This window comes from Ochotona curzoniae, unplaced genomic scaffold (genome assembly GCF_017591425.1).
Source record: "Ochotona curzoniae isolate NIBS_2020 unplaced genomic scaffold, NIBS_Ocur_1.0 scaffold_1037, whole genome shotgun sequence".
NCBI classification, from domain to species: Eukaryota; Metazoa; Chordata; class Mammalia; order Lagomorpha; family Ochotonidae; genus Ochotona; species Ochotona curzoniae.
In genome coordinates, this window is record NW_024467083.1 from 33568108 (window position 1) to 33589121 (window position 21014).

Below are 21014 nucleotides of genomic sequence, written 5' to 3' on the forward strand. Positions count from 1 at the left end.
ACTTATTTCCTCCTATTGCTTTTGGATCACTTCAAATTTAATTTAATTATTTATTTAATTGGAAAGTTAGATTTATGGAGATGGAGAACATGCAAGCAGGCTAGTCCGAGGGCAAGGCGGAGGCGGCTCAATCTAGCTGTGTCCCCGCAGGCTGAGGGCTACAGCGGCTGCGCGCCAGGCAACGAGGTGCAGCTCTGGGCCAGGCGTTTGGGCTTGGTCATGGCCCTTTTGCCTAGCACTACGTGTAGTATGGAGGAGGAGGAGGAGTGGCTGGAGCAGGAGCACCGCTGCAAGCTCAACAATGCTTTCCGCTACTAATGCATCAGTAGTACACCGAACAGAAAGACAGTTCTGATCGCTTCCAGCTAATCAACAGAAACTACTTCCTCAGTTTCTTCTTCACTTGGAGAAGATCCAAAAATGTATTGATCATAACCAAGAAATGCTGCTGACTGTTGTGAACGATTACATACATGTTTAAAAATAAGGAATGTGGAGAAGATGGCAGTGGCAAGATCACGCTGGCGTCCATGTTCGACATGGTGTAGTTAAAGTCCACACTAAGACAATTTCTGAGGGACTGGAGCGAGATGAGGAAGGCCGAAAGAGAGGCCTGCTACCAGCCGATCATTATAGAGTTCTAAAAAGCTCCCCAAAAGAGATGAGATCCTTTTAAAGTGAATATTCTGGTACCTGGTGCTGGACTGGGAAGACTGACCTGGAAGATAGTGATGCTTGGTTATGCTTGTCAAGGAAATGAGTGGAGTTTTTATGCTCTTTTCTTCCAACTTTGTACTCAGAAAATTTCATTCTCCCAAGATGCTAAGTTTAGTAGCATCACAGGTCAGTCAAGTGCATTCGGATAACTGAGACGTCAAGTCTTTCAGCCAGACTCAACTGAACACTTTCTGAGTGCATACGCATTCTGGGTCACACAGGAGATCTCAATGTTACATGTGAGGTGCAGAAGCTTCTGTAAAGGTAGTGTTAAGGTCCTGACGAAACACAAGTAACACCTGCCGATCTGAAATGGATGATGTCAAAAGCCAACGAGTGTGGTTTATCAGTGTCATGTTTAAATGTCTTTAGATTATCTGGATTACGAAAATAAGTGCTTTTTGTTGAAACAATTATATACTAGTGAAAACTGTCATAATGGTAATAATGTAGGAAAATTTTGAATATGAAATTCAGTACCCATGGTCTGTGTCTTCAATATTGTAAGTAGCAGCCATTGACGTAACTTCAGATTAACATTGTTTTTCTTTCTTTGGTTGGTGGAGCCTAAACAGTGGATGCTGCTTTCAATTTCTACCTCTAAGAGATCTTCATTGCAGGGAGTTTTCCTTTAGTTATTGTTCTTTAATGTTCATTGTTCTGTTTCCAATAGCTTTATAATAGAGATGACTGATGTTTGAACCTTTTCTTGGAGGAAAGAACTCTGAATATTTTCGTATTGTGATTGCTTTAAAGAACCTCAATTTGGCTTAGATGGACTTAAAGTACTTGTAGCATAAATGTCATGTTTTAATAGGGACTCTGATTTGTGAGTATTTAGACCTTTGTTGTCACTTAGGTGAGGCAGTTACTGTTGGAGGTTGACATCTTCACTAGCCCACAGTAAGGGCGGTTTTGTGACCACTACTCCATGTGCAAGAGGGATCCTTGGAGTAACTTTGACTTGTGAAATTAGGCAAGACTGTAACCTAAATACAATTTTTCACTACGTGTCCCTCAGTACTTGGCAGATGTTCATTTGATGTGAATTCTCCTTATCTATATGAATTAACTTGAAATTAATTGCAAGGGGAAATCTTTAAAAAAAATTTTTCCCCCAGGGTCTGAGGCGTTGCCATGGCAGCCCGGTGGACCTGAACACACCTGGGACTGGGCGAGGAACTCTGCTGAGACCTCCTCATCCGGATGGCCCGAGGGGTGGCTGCTTGAGGCTTTGAGGGGTGGCTCCTGGGCAGGAGGCAGTCGCAAAAGCAGGACCGGTCAGGGGGCTGCACCAGAGGTGCTAGGAGCCTGGGTGAGGGCCTCACCTGGAGAGCAGCCCACATGCTGCAGGAAGCGGGGTGTGGAGGAGCCCGCCCCAAGTATGTATGTGGAAGCTGCGCCGGGTCAGGGTGCCTATTGACGAAATCCCGGAGGAGGAGGAAAGACTGCCCAACAGGCTGCCGCCTGTGATGGCCGCTGCTGCAGCGCAGGTACAGAGAGCAAGCTTCCAAGGGTGGAAGGACATGGCTTCAGTTATTTAGCAAATACAATTAACAGCATCTGCTCAAAAGCCATAAACCCCCAAAGTCCAAAGGAGCAAACACACAACTGAGAGGAGCTCAAAGCTGAGAAGAAGTCTGGATTTTGGGACAATCTGGTCTTGAAGCAGCACACAAGCCCAGCCCAGAAGCAGGGAGCTGGATGGGAATGGGGCTGTTGGGTTAGAAGTAGCGACCATATGAGATTCCGACAGATGCAAGGCAAGGACTTTAGCTATCAGGCTACTGTGATGGGCACTTTTTCTTTTAAAGACATATTTACCTGAGAATTAGAGAGAAAGTAATTTCATCAGCAGATTCATTTCCCAAATGGCCACAGCAGCTGGGGCTTAAGCAAGAAGCCAGGAGCTAGAAAGTTCATCTGGGTCCCCAACTGAGTGCAGCGTCCAAACACTTGGGCCATTTTCACTGCCTTTCTGGCTCCTTGGAAGGGAGCTGTATTAGCAGTGGAGAAAAAAGGATGTGAACCAGGATCCATACAGCATGGCCAGCGGACAGATGGTAGGTTCACTGGCTGTACCACAATGCTGGTTCCTCAAGCGATTTATTTTTAGCAGATTTTGCTAGGATTTCTCTGTCTATTTAAATTGAATTTCCGCAATTGTCACTTGTAAAGTTCTGATGGTAATCAACTTCAATCTGTATTTGCTAATTTTGCTTAATTATTCTCTCCAATTCCTTACTGATCAATCTTATCAGAAGCTAGCAAACTGTCATGTTTTCACAGTACTAACTTCAGTCTTCAATAATTACTGCGCACTTGCTTCATTTGTACTGTTATGTTTTACTTCTTTGTTTTACAATTTCAAGGTTTCTTTCTCTTTCTAATTTCTTAACTGAACTGCTAAAATTATCTTGCTTCAAATAATTGAAGCATTTTGATTTATGCATTTCCCTGTAGTTACTACTTTAATACTTCAAATATTTTATTCAGTATACATACTTAACAATATTTGGATTACATATGTATTCTGTGGAAACACAGATTTATAGAGAGAAGAACAGACAGAAAGATATTCCCAAAGATATTTGGTTCATTCCCCAACTGGCTGCAATGGCCAGAGCTGAGCTGATCGAAAGCCAAGAGCCAGGAGCTTCTTTCGGGTCTCCCAAGTGGCTTCAGGGTCCCCAGGTTTTGGGCCATAAGCAAGGTAGTGGATTGGAAGTAGAGCAGCTGGCCCATATGTGATGACAGCATTTGCAAACCATATGGGCATGGAAGATCAGCCAATTAACAATCACACCAGCCCCGAGTATTATAATTTTTATACTAGCAATTTTAAAATATTTTAAAAATTTGTATTTTATACTTTTTTGCTTTAATAAAAAAAAAGCATTCAGAGGCTGGCACTGCACTGTGGTGTAATGGGCTTTTTCCACTTAGTTTCTTTTTATTTTTTAAAATTGATTTATTTTATTAGAAACTCAGATATACAGAGAGGAGGAGAGACAGAGAGGAAGATCTTCTGTTCATTGATTCACTCTCCAAGTGGTTGCAGTGGCTGGTGATGAGCTGATCTGAAGCCAGGAACCAGGAGCCTCATCTGGGTCTCCCACATGGCTGCAGGGTCCAACTACTTTGGCCATCCTCTACTGCTTTTCCAGGCCACCAGCAGGGAGATGGATGGGACATACTGCCAGGATTGGAACTGACGTCTAATTGGGATCCCAGCATGTGCAAGGCAAAGACTTTAGCTACTAGGCTACCATGCCAGGCTCTGCTCCAGTTTCAATCCAGCTTCATGCTAATATTCATGGCAAAGCAGTAGAGAACAGCCAAAGTAGTTGGGCCGCAGCACCAAGGTTGGGAGACCTGGAAACAGTCTTTGGCTCCATGTTTTGGCTTCACCTAATCCCAGCTATTGTGGGAAATGGTGGAGTAAATGATCTTCAAATAAATATATAAAAGTAAAAAAAGGAAAGAAAAAAAGGATAGATTTCGAATTAAATTAGACAATAGCATACTTTGCCTCAGTTAAATAAATTAACACTGTGTATTGGTGACATGATCTCTTAAGCTACATTTGAAGGAAAGGTTAACTACAAAAACAAATGAATAATATACTAGCACTTACATAAAACAACAGGTTTCAATGTGCACATATTTGCAAAAATATACTAAAAGGCATGAGAGGAAATAATTTACAAATGAGTCTTATCCATGAAGAGAAAACTCAGGAGAGGAACTGAAAATATAAACAGGAACAGTCTGACTTCTGAATCAGTTTCACTGAATTTCGTATAACAAGCATATATTAGTTTTGTATAACTAATTTCGTATAATAAGCATGTATTAGATTTTCAAAAATCCTACATATTCTCTATAAAAAGAGAAAAATGAGAATTTCTATGTCAATGCATCCTTACAGGCACAGGAAAAACACTTCCCACCAAGATTCACCAAGGCAGAAGACAACATGAGCGAGAATGAGCATGCTATATGGAGCAAAACAAAAGTCACTGACTGGTCTGTAAATTCATTTAAAAATATAAGGGGTGGGCCCGGCACAGTGGCCTAGCGGCTAAAGTCCTCGCCTTGAACACGCCGGGATCCCACATGGGCACTGGTTCTAATCCTGGTAGCTCCACTTCCCATCCAGCTCCCTACTTGTGGCCTGGGAAAGCAGTAGAGTATGGCCCAAAGCCTTAGGACCCTCCACCCACGTGGGAGACCTGGTGGAAGTTCCTGGCTCCTGCCTTCGGACTGGCATAGCACTGGCCGTTGTGCTCACTTGGGGAGTTAACATTGGACGAAGGATCTTCTTCTCTGTCTCTGTCTCTCCTCCTCTCTGTGTATCTAATGTCATCCGAAAAAACGGCTAGGAGCCCTGAGCGGTCCTCAGAAACAGAAGATCAGTAAACTTCCTTTGGGATTCGGGAGAGGAGCTTTCTCTAGTCCTAACTTCATTCCTACCTTGGCTCCCCATCCTCTCTTGCAATGACCATCAGGGTTGCTCTGGAGCCTTTGCTCCCTGAAAATTAGATCAGATAAACAGAGACCAATAAGCAAAGCTTAAAACAGACAGGAAACAGTCTGTTTGGACTGCCATATACCTTAGTAGGTAGGACACAAAGATATTCCTCCTCACTAAGGTATTGAAGATTACTCTGCACGCCCCTCCTAAAACTGTTCTGCTCCTCAATTGTTAATATTTGGCATGTTTGGGTTATAAGCCTGTTTGGACTAGCCTAAAATCCAGCAGAAATCACGCTTGAATACTTTACGCTGCTAAATATATAAATGAAAATAGACATGAGACAGCTGAATAGTACCATATAACTATTTTAAGGTGTATAGCAGCTGGTTGTGTATAAACTATAATTGAGATGGCAATGAAGTAGTTACAGGATGTGGTTAAAAACTTGCATACTGGTCACTCAATACCATGTCAATTAACTTCATGATGCTGTAAATTATTGTTGAAGTTGTTTAGTGGCTTTTCATTGGAGAGGATGATATTCTTTCTGCCAGCCCTATTTTCAGACCAGGGATGGTTTCCCACTGAAACTGTTGAGTTTCTCTGGACAAGAAGATGCTTGTCTCTGCACGGTCCATGCCCACAATAAAGGAATCATGACTAGTTATGATCTGTACTACTGTAACAATGTGGAGGAATTCAATGTGGGGGCAGGGTTTGGGAGGGGAATTCCAGAGCCTGTGAAACTGTAATAAAATGAAATAAATGTAGTTAAAAAAAAAAAAATATATATATATATATAGGGCAGAAGTATGACCCAGTGGTAAAGGCACTGCTTGGGAAGTTCATAACTTATGTTAGAATGCCTGCAAACAAGATGCAAATCTGCTTTTAATCCCAGATTCTTGCTAGTATGTACCCTGGGAGGCAGCAGGTGACAAGTACTTAAGCCACAGGCTTCAGACTTTGCCTTGCTCAGCATGCTGTTTCACGCACTTGGTGAAGGAATCATCACACAAAATCCCTATATTGCCTCTGCCTTTCATATGGAATGAAAACAATTTAAAAATAAATGAAATACATTTTTCTTTTAGTTTCTAGGACTAAAGCTCATTCCTCCCAAAAGGCAAAACCTATGGCATGAGAATTTTTAAAAATATATCAAATATATAGTCATTGGGCTATTGTGACGACCCTGACATGAGGATTTTTTTTGGTAAAGTATCTTATTCAAGAGAGTTATGAGAGATACACAGAGGGAAAGACAAAAAGAGAGAATGAAATCTTAATGACAGGAACAGCTAGAAGGGGGACAGGCCAAAAACTCCTGGGCCACGTAGATTTCCCAAGTGAGTGAGAAAGTTCCAGTACTTGGGTCATTTGTTGCTTTCTCAAGTGCATTAGTAGGGTCCTGGAGAGCAAGCCGAGTAGTTAGGACTTGAACCAGTAAGGGATGCTGACATCACAAGTGGCAGCTTAATCCTCTATGCTGCAGCTTGGCCCTAGCAGGTTTTGCTCTGCTTTCTTAGAAAATAGTATTACTTTAGGTATTTCACTTATTTACATCTTTAACCTATTTTTAAATTTATTTTTTTATTTCCATGGCTGAGTTATATAGAGGAGAGAAAGAAAAAAAATCTTCCATTTGTTTGTTTTCTTTCCACCCGGCCACAATGGTCTTAGCTGGGCCAGTCTGAAACCAGGAGTCAGCAGCCAGAAGTTTCTTTTGGGTCCCCACATGGGTACAGGAGCCCAAGGACTTGGATCCTTCTCTGTTGCTTTCCTAGGCAACTAGAAGGAAGTTAATTAGAACTGGAAGTGAACATATGGCATGCTGGTACCATCAGGCAAAGGACTGAGTCACCATGTCAGCACCTTGAACATTATTTGATAAGAAAACTCTTTTAATTGAGTAGTTTTGGCACATTTCTCAAACATCCTTTGATGATAAAACATACACAAGGAGGCCCAGTAGAATGGCTCAGTGGTTAAAATTCTTGCACTGCATGCACCAGGATCCTATATGGGCAACAGTTGGTGCCCTGGCTGCTCCATTTCCCGTTCAGCTCTCTGCTTAGTCTCGGAAAGCAATGGATGATGGCCCAAAGCCTTGGGAACTTGCACCCACACAGGAGACCCAAAAGAAGCTCCTAGTTCTTGCTTCCGGATTGGCTGAACTGGGCAGTGAAACAACAGACGGGATTTTTTTTCTGTCTCTGCTCATCCCTGCAAGTATGCTTTTCTAATAAAAAGAAATATGTAGATATTTAATTGGAAAGGCAGATATACAGGGACAAGGAGATACAGAGAGAATGATCTTCCCTCTGATGGTTCACTCTCCAAATGGACGCAATGGCCAGAGCTAAGCCATTCCAAGGCCAGGAGCCAGGAACTTTCTCAAATAAATCAGCACCCTTCCCCCTTTTAAAAACATATGCAAGGGCTTATTTATGAGATATGTAATCTCCTTATGGTGTATTTGAATGTTTTCATATTATTATTACACTCTAAATTACCATAGCAAAACCAGAAAAACATTTCCAAACATGTTGTGGGCTAAGGAATTGATTAGCGCTTGTTGGAATGGGTGGGAACAGGAACTGGGCTTGTAGCTAAAAACACCTGGACTAATTGGACTCATCTGTATCCAATATCCTGGCTAAATTAGGATGTGAGGGGAAGGGTATATAAGGAGAGGTGAAGGAGCAATAAAGATACTTTGCAGAGACTTCTACCATCACTGGTCTCCTGTTGGTGCTTCATCCCCAGATTCTCTCCCTGTCCACGTTACTGGCTCTGCTGGCTGGAGAAAATGGCGCCTAACATGGGGCATGGCATGAGGGACAATGTGAGGGACCCCTGGACCTAAGAAGGTAAGTTTAGAATTAAAAATTTTGCAGGAGCGTAAGTGATTTCATCCCCAGACCCTCTCCCTGTCCACATTACTGGCTCTGAGGGCCGGAGCACACACATGTTAAAAATTATAAATATCAAAAGAACAACATCAACAAAGTCAAATGGGAACTCACAGAATGAGAGAAGTATTTGCAAATTATCTAATAAATGATTAATACCTAGAACAAAAAAAAATAAATAAATAAGCTCAGTAAAAAAACAAGTTGGACTTAGTCTGGTAGGCTAGTGGCTAAAATCCTCGGCTTGCATGAGCCAGGATCCCATATGGTGGCTGGTTCGTATCTGGGTTGCTTTATTCTCATCTAGTTTCTTGCGTGTGTCCTGGGAAATCAGTAGAGGATGGCACAAATCATTGAGACCCTGAACCTGCCTAGAAAATAAAGAAGCAGTTCCTGGCCGCTAGCTTTGGATAGGCTCAGCTCTGACCATTAGTCACTTGAGGAGTGAACCAGTGGACAGAAAATCTGTCTCTCCCTCTCTCTCTAAATCTGCATTTCCAATAAAAATAAATAATGTTAAAGCAAACAAACTGATTAAAAAACTGGCAAAGGAAGTGAATTTCTGTGAAGATTATACCAAGAGGCTAACGAATAAATGGAAAGATACTCAATATCACTAATGCACATCAAAACTACGAAGTGATACTCCCTCGCATCCACTAGGATAGGTGTTTATCAAAAAAAGATGTAAATATGACAGTGCAGCAGAAAACAATGTGGTGGTTTCTCAAAATAGTAAAAACAGAATTAGAATATGAGTCAGGGATTCCATTTCCAAGCATATCCCTAAAAGGACTGAAGGCAGAATATAAAGATGTGTTTTCAAAGGTGTATGGCTTGTAATAGTAAAAGTGAACACCACCAGAGAATTCATTCATGGAACAATGGAGGAGCAACATGAGGTAAAGATGCATCATGAAGTAAATGGTAAAATTGTGGTAAATGGTAAAATTATGAAGAAGAAACCACCAAGACGGTAAGCTGAACATTCCAGAAGACTATCTGGTAACAGGTCAAGAAGAGCACAGAGAAGAGAAAAAGTATAATAGTAAAAAATCCCACTCACAAAACTCTCTATTGGATAAAACACAATTTCTTTAAGCTTTTAATCAATAAAGTGAGGGGTTTGGAATGGGCTTCTACATTTCCTTTGCTTAATTATTTATAATTTGGAATAACTAGAAAAGAAGAGTTCTTGAAAACATCAGGCTTTACAGAAAAACGAGAGTTTGTAAGATTAACTAATTCGGCATTACATCTATGTCACATCTATATAAAGCTATTTTCCTCCAGTGTATTAGTACTTCAAATAAGAAATTACCTTTTATTCTTCTCTTGCTCTTCTTCCTCTGGTAATAGTTTCTGCTTCTTCCTGGCCTGTTCATTCAATAACCAGCTTTTCCTTTTCAAACCCTTCTTATGTTCTGGGTTCAGGTTTACGCTCTGAACGACAGCTTCAATTACATCTGTAACTGTATCAGGACTGAGGTGTAGTGCTGTTCCTTCTTCAGTTTCCTTCAATTCTGGGCTGACAAACTGGGCAGCTTGGAATGCCTGCATTGAAACCACAGCCTGGAGAGGACATTTCCGAGGTCGACCTGGTCTGCGCTTTACGAAGTTATTTCCTGTCCTGGCCTGCCTCTGAAGTTTTTTGGCTTTTAAAATTTTATTGACATGGTCTAAGTTTTTCTTAGTGGCCAAGATTTTGTCATAATTGCACATTTTCCGAGCCTGGCGCTGCATAGCTTCCATTACACTTCTTTTTATATGATGAGGAGAGCAGCTGCTTGTCAATTTTTCAGAAAGGAGTGAGATGCTGTTACTGCAAGACTCAATGGGGACTGCAGGCACTAGAAGGCTGTCTGGTTTTCCCAGCATTCGTTCTTTACTGTGGCTGCACCCTGGACTAGAAGAAGGTGCCGCAGGGGCAGCTGCAATCACAGCATCAATCCTGTTATCCACAGGTAGTTGGTCTTCATTGTGTACCATTCGCTGCAACAGGCTATCCACAGAATCATCCCCAGAAGCAACCAATCTTGGGCTTCGGGAGGGAACTCCATTTACTAAAAAAGAACAAATAACACACAGATCAAAGATAAGAAATACTGTTCTACTTTCCTAACAAATTAAACATTATAATGCCATATACACTTACATTTCACAGGCAAGTTATTATTTTGTGAACAGAGTATATGATAATCATAATAAAATTATAATTGACCTGTTTCTCCAATAGTACATGAATTAAAAACAGCAACTCTCTAAGGCTCAGAAAGTTATCTATATGCAGAAGCCTGAAAGTAGACTTCTAACTCACCATATACACAATTATTCAAACTGAATGAAATTGATGAAATGGTCATCTTTCCTTTTGATAACTGTTTATAGCACCTGCCTATACTCCTGCTGAACTAGGATCTCTTTATTAAATTTTTTGTTTAGTGCAGTATGAAGCCCTTGAAAGCAGTGTAAATTAAAACTGTTATCTCAAAAACTAAGAAAGAAAAGGGGGCAAGGAGAGTAAGAGTATCACTAGATTTTTTAAATTCATGTATAAATTATACTGAATTTTTCTTTGTTTGATTATCACATTGAAGAAACAAAGTACCTGATTATTAGAAAACACTAAAGATCTTTATTTAACACTTGAAAGTTGGAGGAAAAAATAGGTAAAAGACTGCAGGACACTGTAATGATTAAGAACCCCTAAAGCATAGGCAAAAATAAGACAAATTAGACTTATCAAACTAAAGAGCATCTTCACAACAAAGAAAATAACAGAATAAACAACCTCCACAAAGTAGAAAAACAGCTTCAATGTGATAATCTGACTGGAAGATAGATAATAAGTAGAATATATAAAGAAATCAAACAATTAAAAAAGAACCCCACCCCCCAATAAACTAATGTAAACAGACATTTTGTTAAGAAAAATATGAAGTACACATAAGGCTAAAAAGCACATGAAAAATGTTCTACACATCACTAATAATCAGGGAAATATACAAATCAAGACATCACACTCTAGTGAGATATCAAAACACTGACAAGGAGGTGAAGAAAGAGAGCCCTGCACACTGCTGGTGGGAAAGTGAGTGAGCAGTCATCATGAAGAACAGAAAGAAGTTCCTCTGAAAACTAAAAACAGAACTTCCGAATGATCTGGCAAATTTCATCTAAAGGAAATGAACTCAATCTTTTGAAAGAGACGTCTGTACTCCCTTATTTATTGTAGCACCACCATTCACAATAACCAAGAACTTAAATCAACCTAATTGTTCATCAATTGATGTAATACTATGTATCAATAAAAAGGATGAAATCTTGTTATTTCTAGCAATATGGCTGGAATATGAAGTTGTTAAGCTAAGTGGAAGACGCAACGGCCAGCATGTTAGTGCCGCAGCATTGTCTGACGCCTGTGACACCTGTGTTCTTTATCTTAGTAACACTGGAAGTGCTAGTTTTTCTGCTCCTAACCAGCTCCCTGCAGAAGTGTCTGGCACAACAGCAAGACTTCAGTGTCAGATTGTATTTGTTGAATTTATGTAATGATTATCAGCATCTTGGAAGCTCTTTATGAGTACATTCATGCCAAAGGTAAAATGGAATTCAAATGTCAGTGATAGTTCTGCCTCTTGTGCTGCTTTGTTTTTATACCACCTTAAGGAGATTTCTGAACTCTTTAATCTGTGACAGTTTTCACAGTGTCCACCTAGATCCAAGTTAAGAAACTTACAGAGTGGGTCAGTTGCACTCCAAGAAAGTATGCTTTTTATAGAGGGCTGGGATTGTTTCTCAGCCTGCTCAACCCCACCCACTGAATTATTTTCCCCATTCCTACCCTCTGATTCTTTCTCAACCAACCAGCTTACAGAGAGGAAGGCCAGGATGGCCCAAGTGCATGGTATAAGGAAAAGAGCAGGACAAAGAAACCATATGGGATCTCCTAATCACAGACAAGGAGAGGGAAACTTACTTCTCTGCTTAGAGCTTCCACAACTTCTTGCTTATGTTCAATACTATTCATCACCACCAATTTTTCCAACCTGACCTTCAAAAACTGTCTTAACTACACTGGCTCTCTCATTTAGTTTCTTGACTATTTCTCCTGTCACATATTGCTTTTACTCCTCATACCTTCTAATAACATTAATAAATGTTCTCAGAAGCCAGTGAGGAGGCATGACAGCTAGTCCTTTGCTTGTGGTACTGGTAGCACCTATGAGTGCCAGTCTGAGTCCTGGCTGCTCCATTTCCAATTAAGACCCATGATAATGGTTTGGGAAAACCATGGTGAGTGGGTCTTGGGCCTTGCACCCAGATGAGAGATTCAGAAGAAGCTTCTGGTTCGTGGTTTCAAACCTGTCCAACTCTGGCCATTATGGCTATTTGGAGAGCAAATCAATACTTGGACAATCTCTTTGTCTCTCTGTAACGCTTTCAACAAAAAACAAATAACATATTTTTAAAGACTTATTTATTTTTATTGGAAAGTCAGATTTATAGAGAGAAGAGGATACAGACAGAAAGATATTCTATTCACTGGTGCACTCCCCAGCTGGCCACAATGGCCAGAACTGAGCTAATCAATCTGAAGTGAGGAGCCAGGAGCTTTCTGCAGATCTTTCATGCAGATGCAGTATCCTAAGGCCTTGGGCCATGCCCCACTACCCTCCCAGGCCACAACCAAGTAGCTAGATGGGAAGTGGAGCAGCCTGAACATGACCTGGTACCTACATAGTATCCCAGTACATGCAAGGCAAGAATTCAGCCACTCAGCCAGTGTGCTAGGTCCAAAATAAATAAACCCTAAAAATATATAAATATATTTCCAATTCTCTAAGCTTATATAAAGGATCATCTTTTGCGGCTGGGAGGGGGTAGAGATAAACACATACTATTAGTAAAAAGAAAATTGAGAACATAAAACCAAAAATTTTTGCATACGCTTTGAATATACTTTAATTTTTATTTTAAACATATCTTAAAATGCACCAAAATTACAAACTGACAAGTTGAAGTGTTAGCACTAAGGCACAGTGAGCTTAGCTGCTGTCTGTGACACTAGCATTCCACATCATAATATAAGTTCCAGTTTCAACTGCTCTGTTTCCAATCTGGTTTTCTGCTAATATGGCTGGCAAAGGCAGTACAAGATGGCCCAAGTACTGGAGCCCTGTATGATCTCTCTGAACTTTCCTTCTCTTTCTTTAACTCTACCTTTGAAATAAGTAACTAAATATATAAACTGCTAATAAAAAGTTCGTGCCTGCTACTCCAGAAATCTTTGCAAAATACTTTCATATGTAATATAAATCTTTATTAAATAGCTCTAATCCATACTCTACCATTATAAAACACACTTTGCTTCATTATGTTTCAGTTTAAATTACTGATTCTAACATAATAAGACCATTTCTGTGTTTTTTATAATAGCATAAATCATTCACAAATATCAGATGAAAAATGATGACAACACAAAATTGCACTAGCCTGTTGAAGAAGTACTCTCGGATGAAGACCTTTTTCGGGCAGGGCTACAGTTTGTGCTTTCTGATGGTCTCTGGGAGGGTTTATCTGAAGTTGACTGGGAACCTGGAAAAACAAAAGACAAATCACAGGAAAAATTCAACTCAGAAAATATTGTTAAACCACTGTTTAAAGCTGTCAAAATAAAGAGTTGCTACTATTACCTCCCATGTAATAATGTAACCTGCAAAATGAAGGGCCAGTGCTGTGTGGTGTATTAAGTTAAGCCACAGTCTATGACACTGGCATTCCATTAGCGGAGATTTTGTTACCACCTGCTCTATTTCCAATTCAGCTTTCTGCTAATTGCCTGGGAAAGGCAGCAGAACATAGCCCAAATGTTGGGGCTCTTTGTCCCGAACATAAGAAACCTGGATGAAGCTCCTGATTTCAACTTGGCTTCTGTAGCCCCCTGGGAGTGAACCAATGGAAGAAAGATCACTCAATGTCTCTCTCTTATCCCTGTAACTCTTGCAAATAATCTTTAAAAATTTTGTAGTTTATAACCTGACAAAGGAAAATAGAGAACCATATTAGATGATGCCGACACAATTTCAGTCTTAATAACTCTTCTTGTTATATTAGCAAATGGAAAACTAATTTTACTAGAAGGAAGAATATATGATTTGGTTTTTGTTTTATTGCTATGAAACATTACTAACGATATTTTATTGATAAAATCGCTTGGAAGATTCATATCAAATTTGCTGATGTTTAAAAGTTTATCACACAATTCAGCAAACAAACTTACAACGCAAATAACTAAAAACAGCTGATACAGAAAATTAGACATTATTAAACTATTTAAGAGAATCAGACAGGAAAAGTAAAAGGTCAGACTTTCAGTCCATATGTTCTATCCAACTCTGTAACAAATTCTTGAAGAGGTAAGCAACCAATTTATCTATGAAACATAAAATATCCTATTTAAAGCCATAAAATTAAGGTGGTTTGAATATCTATCTATCTATCCATCCATCCATCTATCTATACACAATTTATTTATGAGTTTATATAAACTTATGAAAACAGAAATTAAATTTCCTTTCAAAAGACATTTTTTTTGGCAAAACGCAAATGATGCAAAACTGAGCACACCTGAGAGATTATTATACTTGGTTTTGATACTCATCTCCTTATAACAGAAAAGTCACCCATTTTTGTTGAAAAAAAAAAAACAACCTACAGAACTAGTGTTCATGCTTTAAAAAAAAAGCATTACATATAACTGGAGTCATAGAACATACAAGTAATCAAATAAATGAAGATGCAACTTTAAGGATCTGCCTTTACAAGAGTTACCTCTTTAAAGAAATGAGTTTCTAAAGAGAGCTTAGGGACAGAAGAAATAGATGGAGGCAAGTTTCTAATATTTACCTTTCTGCAATAGAAATGGTAGCTTATGAGTTTTAACTAAGTGGTTAAATCACATCAATGCAAATATTGGTTTAGTAAGGTACTAGAAGCACTACTCAGGTGGGATGCAAGACTGTGATATCATTCAAGAACAAGTCAGTTTTTGGAAGTTGATGTGATAGCACATTTTACTGCTGAAATTAAGTGATAATTGATGTGCAAGAAGCAATATCGTTTATTGCTGAATGTGAAAATCAAACACAAAGGGATTTTAAAAACCAGAAGTGCAATAAATCCCCTGGTGTGTGGTTCACATAAGATTTCTACTAAAGAGATAAATATTACAATAAAACATATAAGAAATAAAAGCCCCAGGCACCAGTGAAGATTTTAGATATAAAACACAATCATGTACTGAAGAGATATATATTGCCTACCCATATACACAGTCAAGACAAAAGACAACAGTGGCCAAGAAGCTTGAGACATCATTAAATCGTTTTAATCACCATTTCAGTTGACTGGGCAATCACAGATTATATACCAGGAAAGGAGTAATTAGAGAGCACTTTTTATCAAGTCTTCTCTCAGTTACAAAATCACATCTACTGAGTGTACCTGACATGCTTGATGTAGTTAGACTGTGAAGGGGGTTGGGGGGAAAGGCAACAATTTATTTAGGGCCAAGTATGCCATCACATAGCACATTTCAGTGGCATTTGTGCCATCCCTTCTTGAGCTCTGTCTTCATTTCCTATGCTATTTGGTAACATTTCCCAAATTTCTTGGTCATCTTCAAAAAAGTCTTGATGAAGTCTTGAACTATACCTTTGATCATCAGGATATCCTGAGAATCACCCTGCCTGGCCTCACCCACCTCAGGATAAAAGAGGGTACAGGCACTTTCTTCAAAGCTCCTTCTTTTGGTGGCATCTGGAGCTGCAGAGGAGGCAGTGGGAGGTGGAATGGGGGGTCAGATCCCTGGAGATCGTTATTGGCAGCATTGTACAGCAATTCCTGAGAAACTGAAACAATTGAGAGAGAGATGGCTTAGCTCACTTAGCTTGGGAGCCATGCTTCATTTCCTGAAAGTAATGGAGGCCAGCAGTCTATTCTTAGGATTTAATAGGAAACTGGAATAAAATTTCACTCAGAAGGGTTCTAATTTTTCATTTAAAAAATGTTTGAAATCTTTGTGCATAAAATACAGAGCTGTTCTTATTATTCCATATTTAGAGAATAAATCTGTATCCTCAAGATTCAGATCTTCAACGGCTTGATAATGACCAGTTATAGAGGCTTAAAGTCTTTGTAAGAGCAGGAAGAGGATGATGGTACATGAAAAACACTATCTAATAATGTAAAGCAACTGCTTTTAAAATGTGAAAATGTTTAACTTATGTGCAAGTGGCAACTTTATAGACATCTTAAAATACACTAAAATTAACCTAAAAGCAGAAGTCCTACAAAATTTGTAAATATTATCTCCAATACTGCTTACTAACTCCTATTATATAGCTGGATAAAAGGTAAGAACAAGGTAATGTTCAGGAAGTACCAGCATGTCTGTTTCAAGAGAATATTGTATTTGTATCTATAAATCTAAAACACAATGTAAGGTATAGTATAGTATTAAGTATACAGATAATGGAGTAAGGTATCCTGGGTTTAATTCCTGGCTCTTACAACTACAGGATGCCTATAGAATCCCCAAAAGATAATGTGATATAAAAATTATTTTATAAATTACAAAGTATTTCATAAATGTTAGCCACTGTTTCAGATGAAAATGGTCTCCTTATGTATGTTTTGGAAATTTTGGGCCCTAACCAACTTGTCAGTGACAAGCTTAGGTTAACAACTGATATTAAAATAAAAACTAAAAGAGCAGAGACTTGACCCTAGATAGGGAGCAGGAGCTAAGTTACAACATTAAGCTTTTATCTCAACCATAAAATGAATCCAATTAAGAAGTATTACTAAAATCAAAACTAAAAAGTGAAAAAATAAGTATTACTGAGGCAGATACTGCTAAAGCTGGCAGGTACTTGTGTACTATATAAGGATTCAGTAGCTTTGAAGTGAATCTTCTGAGTTTTCATCACAGCACTTCCAGTACTGGGATTTGGTTCTGGTTTATAACAAAACAAGATGTGCCCAACAGATGAGTCAGAACCAGAAGGCGTCTGGCTTCCAGTTCAGTTCTATGCAGGGAACAAAACAATTTACTGTTCCCCCATTTAGCTCTGGCTCTTCGAATTCATGGTGGTTTACTTAGGGAGTTACTGCTTTCCTGCCTCAATCATGTGATGTTTATTCATGTCTAATTAATTGTTATTTCACATCTGCATGGAGGGGTATGAGGATTCTTTCCACTCCTCAAAGGAAATGAGATTTGTAAATATCGCAGTTAAAGAAAATCTGAGGGGCCCGGCGCGGTGGCGCAAGTGGTTAAAGGTCCTCGCCTAGCACGCCCGGGATCCCATATGGGCGCCGGTTCTAATCCCGGCAGCCCCGCTTCCCTTCCAGCTCCCTGCCTGTGGCCTGGGAAAGCAGTCGAGGACAGCCCAAAGCTTTGGGAACCTGCACCCTGTGGGAGACCCGGAAGAGGCTCCTGGCTTCGGATCGTCATAGTATCGGCCCGTTGCGCTCACTTGGGGAGTGAATCATCGGACGGAAGATCTTCCTCTCTGTCTCTCCTCTCTGTATATCCGCCTTTCCAATGAAAAAATAATAAAAATAAATCTTTAAAAAAAAAAAAAAGAAAATCTGAGTTTTGCAACGAATACACATGGGTAATAATTTTAGATAACACAGAGTTCCCATCACTTCCCACTTTCGTGCACTATGAAGTAGAAAAATCAAGTAATTCATAACTAAAAAGGAGTAACATGGGAATTCCTTATTATATGGAAGTACTAGGCAGCAACACTACTGGGTGCCTCATCACTCAGATGTCACCTTCAGAAACATGATTAGAAACTGCACATGGAAAATTATTTAAGTTATACACTGCAGAAGAAGATATATCTAAATAGAAGTGGATGTCAGCATAAATGTGAATGGATTACCAACAATAAATTTTCTTCAGCAGGAAACAAAGGCCGTCATGCAAATAAGAGGTACATTGCTAGTGTGAAGAGAGACTGAATAACAGAATTTCAAAAAGTGGAAAATTATACAGAGAATTAAGAAGTAAAAATGGTCCTGGACATATGAAGGACAGTGGGAACTTGCAAATGGATTTGATTACAGACTTTTGATTTTACTTGGCCTCTACTACATGAATTTTACAGATAAGTTTAGGAAAATACCTGTATGAACACAAAAAAAAACAGCAATATGGTTTTACAGCAAAACTATGATGAAAACATGTCAGAAATGGATAAAGCAACAACGAACATACCTGGATTATAAAGGAATACAAATGTGTAAGCCTCTATATTATATTCAAAAGTGAACAAAGATCAGGAAGCTCTTTTAAGACTGATGTGTCTCAAGAGATCATGACTGACCTCTGCACAGGCAGAACTAAAATAAAAATAAGATGAAAAAGGAATACTCCTTTTGCAGATGTGCTGATAAGTACAGAGTCAAATGAATAAAGATTTTGGAGTAAAGAGAATAGTCCCATTGGTAATAATTCCAGTTGTGATTAGGGGAGAAACATTATCAAAAAAAAAAAATCTAAGAGTGGAATAGAACTGTCTTAAATCATGTTGTCAACACCTACACAGAATTTTCTTTTAAATATTTATTTTAAATTTTTACTGCAGGGCCCGGCGCGGTGGCGCAAGTGGTTAAAGGTCCTCGCCTTGCACGCCCGGGATCCCATATGGACGCCGGTTCTAATCCCAGCAGCCCCGCTTCCCTTCCAGCTTCCTGCCTGTGGCCCGGGAAAGCAGTCGAGGACAGCCCAAAGCTTTGGGAACCTGCACCCGTGTGGGAGACACGGAAGAGGCTCCTGGCTTCGGATCGGCATGGTATCGGCCTGTTGCGCTCACTTGGGGAGTGAATCATTGGACGGAAGATCTTCCTCTCTGTCTCTCCTCTCTGTATATCCGCCTTTCCAATGAAAAAATAATAAAAAATAAATCTTTAAAAAAAAAATTTTACTGCAAAGTGAAACACAGAGAGGAAAGACAGAAACAAAGATCTTTTTTTTCTGATGATCCACTCCCAAAGTGGTAGTAGCAGTTGGAGCCAAGCTAAGCCAAAGCCAGGAGCACAGAGCCTCTTCTGGGTCTCCCACGCAGGTACAGGATCCCAAGGCTTTGGGCCTTCCTCAACTGCTTTCCCAGGCCACAAGGAGCTGAATGGGAAGCGGGGCTGCTGGGATTAGAACCAGCACCCATATGGGATCCCAGGGCGTGTAAGGCAAAGACTTTAGCCACTCATTTACTGCACTGGGCCCAGAATTCCTTTAGTTCAAATTCACTATCAGATTTATAACTTAATGTAGTATGCATTTTGGTCACACCTGGTATGGAGCTCACCACTCAAGACCAAATAACTAAGAAATAGTTTAGGTCTCTACCACCTACATGGGAGAATGATTTAATTCTCTGCTCCTGGCTTCAGTCCCTTATCTGGTATTGTTGTGGGGTATCTGGAAAAGTGAAAGCACTAGACGGGAACACTCTTAAGTAATATTTCTCTCTGTATCTTTCTCCTTCCCAACAACATCAAAAAAATCATTTTTTAAAAAAAGTTTTAAAATATCTCAAAAGTTAAAATTTAAATCATACTTTCTCATTAAAATTAAACTATATTATAAAAGTTTCACTTAAAAATAAAAACACTGGGGATAAGTGTTTACTTTTGCAATAAACTATTCGTTAAGATACTAGCACCTCATGTTAGAACACCGGCATTGGATATGTAACTCCTGTTCCTGATGACAGCTTCCTGCTAATACAGATCCCAGGAGGCAACAGTAACATTAAGTAATTTAGTTCTTAATATTCCCAAGAATAATCTGGATGTGTTCTCAGCACCTGACTGAACCTTGACCTGCATGGGTAGGTGAATGCACACTTTCTAACTAATTACTTATTTTTTAAAAGAAAGGTCAAAAGCAAGCATTTGGCCTAGCAATTAAGATGTCCACATTCCACCCCAGAGTGTCTATGTTCATTTCCTGGCTCTGGATCCCTATCCCAGCTTACTGCTCATGCAGATCCTGGGAGACAGTGGTGATAGCTCAAGTAACTGTTTCTGTTACTCATGTGGGTCACCTGTACTGTGTCCCAGGCTACTGATTTCAGTTCTACCTAACCAATGCTTCTAGTGAATAAGCTCTCTCTCCTTCCCTATTTCTGACCAGCCCCTCCCCCCGCAACTGCCACCTTAGTTCTTTTTTGTTTTAAATTTAGAATTCTTTCACTATTTGTAAGTTAAGAAAATTTCTGAATATGTGTTATTACTGAATTAAAGTTGGTAAATAAAAATAGCTAATGTAATGACAAAAAGGAACAGAAAATACAAAAAATGATTTTCAGGCTGTTAAATTTTTTATTCCCATATTCAAGTTCTGAATCCTTTGCTATGGTTCACAGCTCATAGCAGCCTGGAAACATCCTGGAGCTGGATGATGAGATAAAATTTAGCTCCACAATACCAGTAGCTGTTTTTAATTGTATGAAATACATTTACAGGAAAGTAATGCACTTTTATCTGACGCACCAATTATAAATGTACTACAAGAGAGAACGATTCATGCAGTGCTGGTGATATCTAAGATAAAGTCTGTGTTTTTCTCCCTCTAATTAGGCTATTTCTCACAATGGTCAAAATGGATCATTCACTGAAATGGAATTCCTTTGGAAGTTCCCAGAAATGCAATAGCCGGGACAATCAATTTGTTTTCATTTTCAAATGTTCAAACTGCAATTATGAGTGTATCTTACAACTATAGAGATTTTATTTTAAATTAGTTTATTAAGAACAATGTGTAGTTTCTATGGTTAAACACAAAGCAAAGCAAAATTCCATATACTATGTTTCTACCAGTA

The 21014-nt window shown here is 39.3% G+C and overlaps 1 protein-coding gene and 1 pseudogene across 6 annotated transcripts in view; one reads left to right on the forward strand and one right to left on the reverse strand.

Moving 5' to 3' along the window:
- Nucleotides 1-21014, reverse strand: part of ASH1L (ASH1 like histone lysine methyltransferase) — a 185567-nt gene that overhangs the window by 76383 nt on the left and 88170 nt on the right. For all 6 annotated transcript variants that reach the window (XM_040999029.1, XM_040999032.1, XM_040999031.1 and 3 more), the window contains exons 4-5: nt 13609-13710; nt 9434-10175 (exon numbers count right to left, since the gene is read on the reverse strand). In XM_040999029.1, coding sequence (XP_040854963.1) covers nt 9434-10175; nt 13609-13710 — 844 coding nt within the window. The remainder of the gene's footprint in view (nt 1-9433; nt 10176-13608; nt 13711-21014) is intronic.
- Nucleotides 220-870, forward strand: LOC121168684 (annotated as a pseudogene).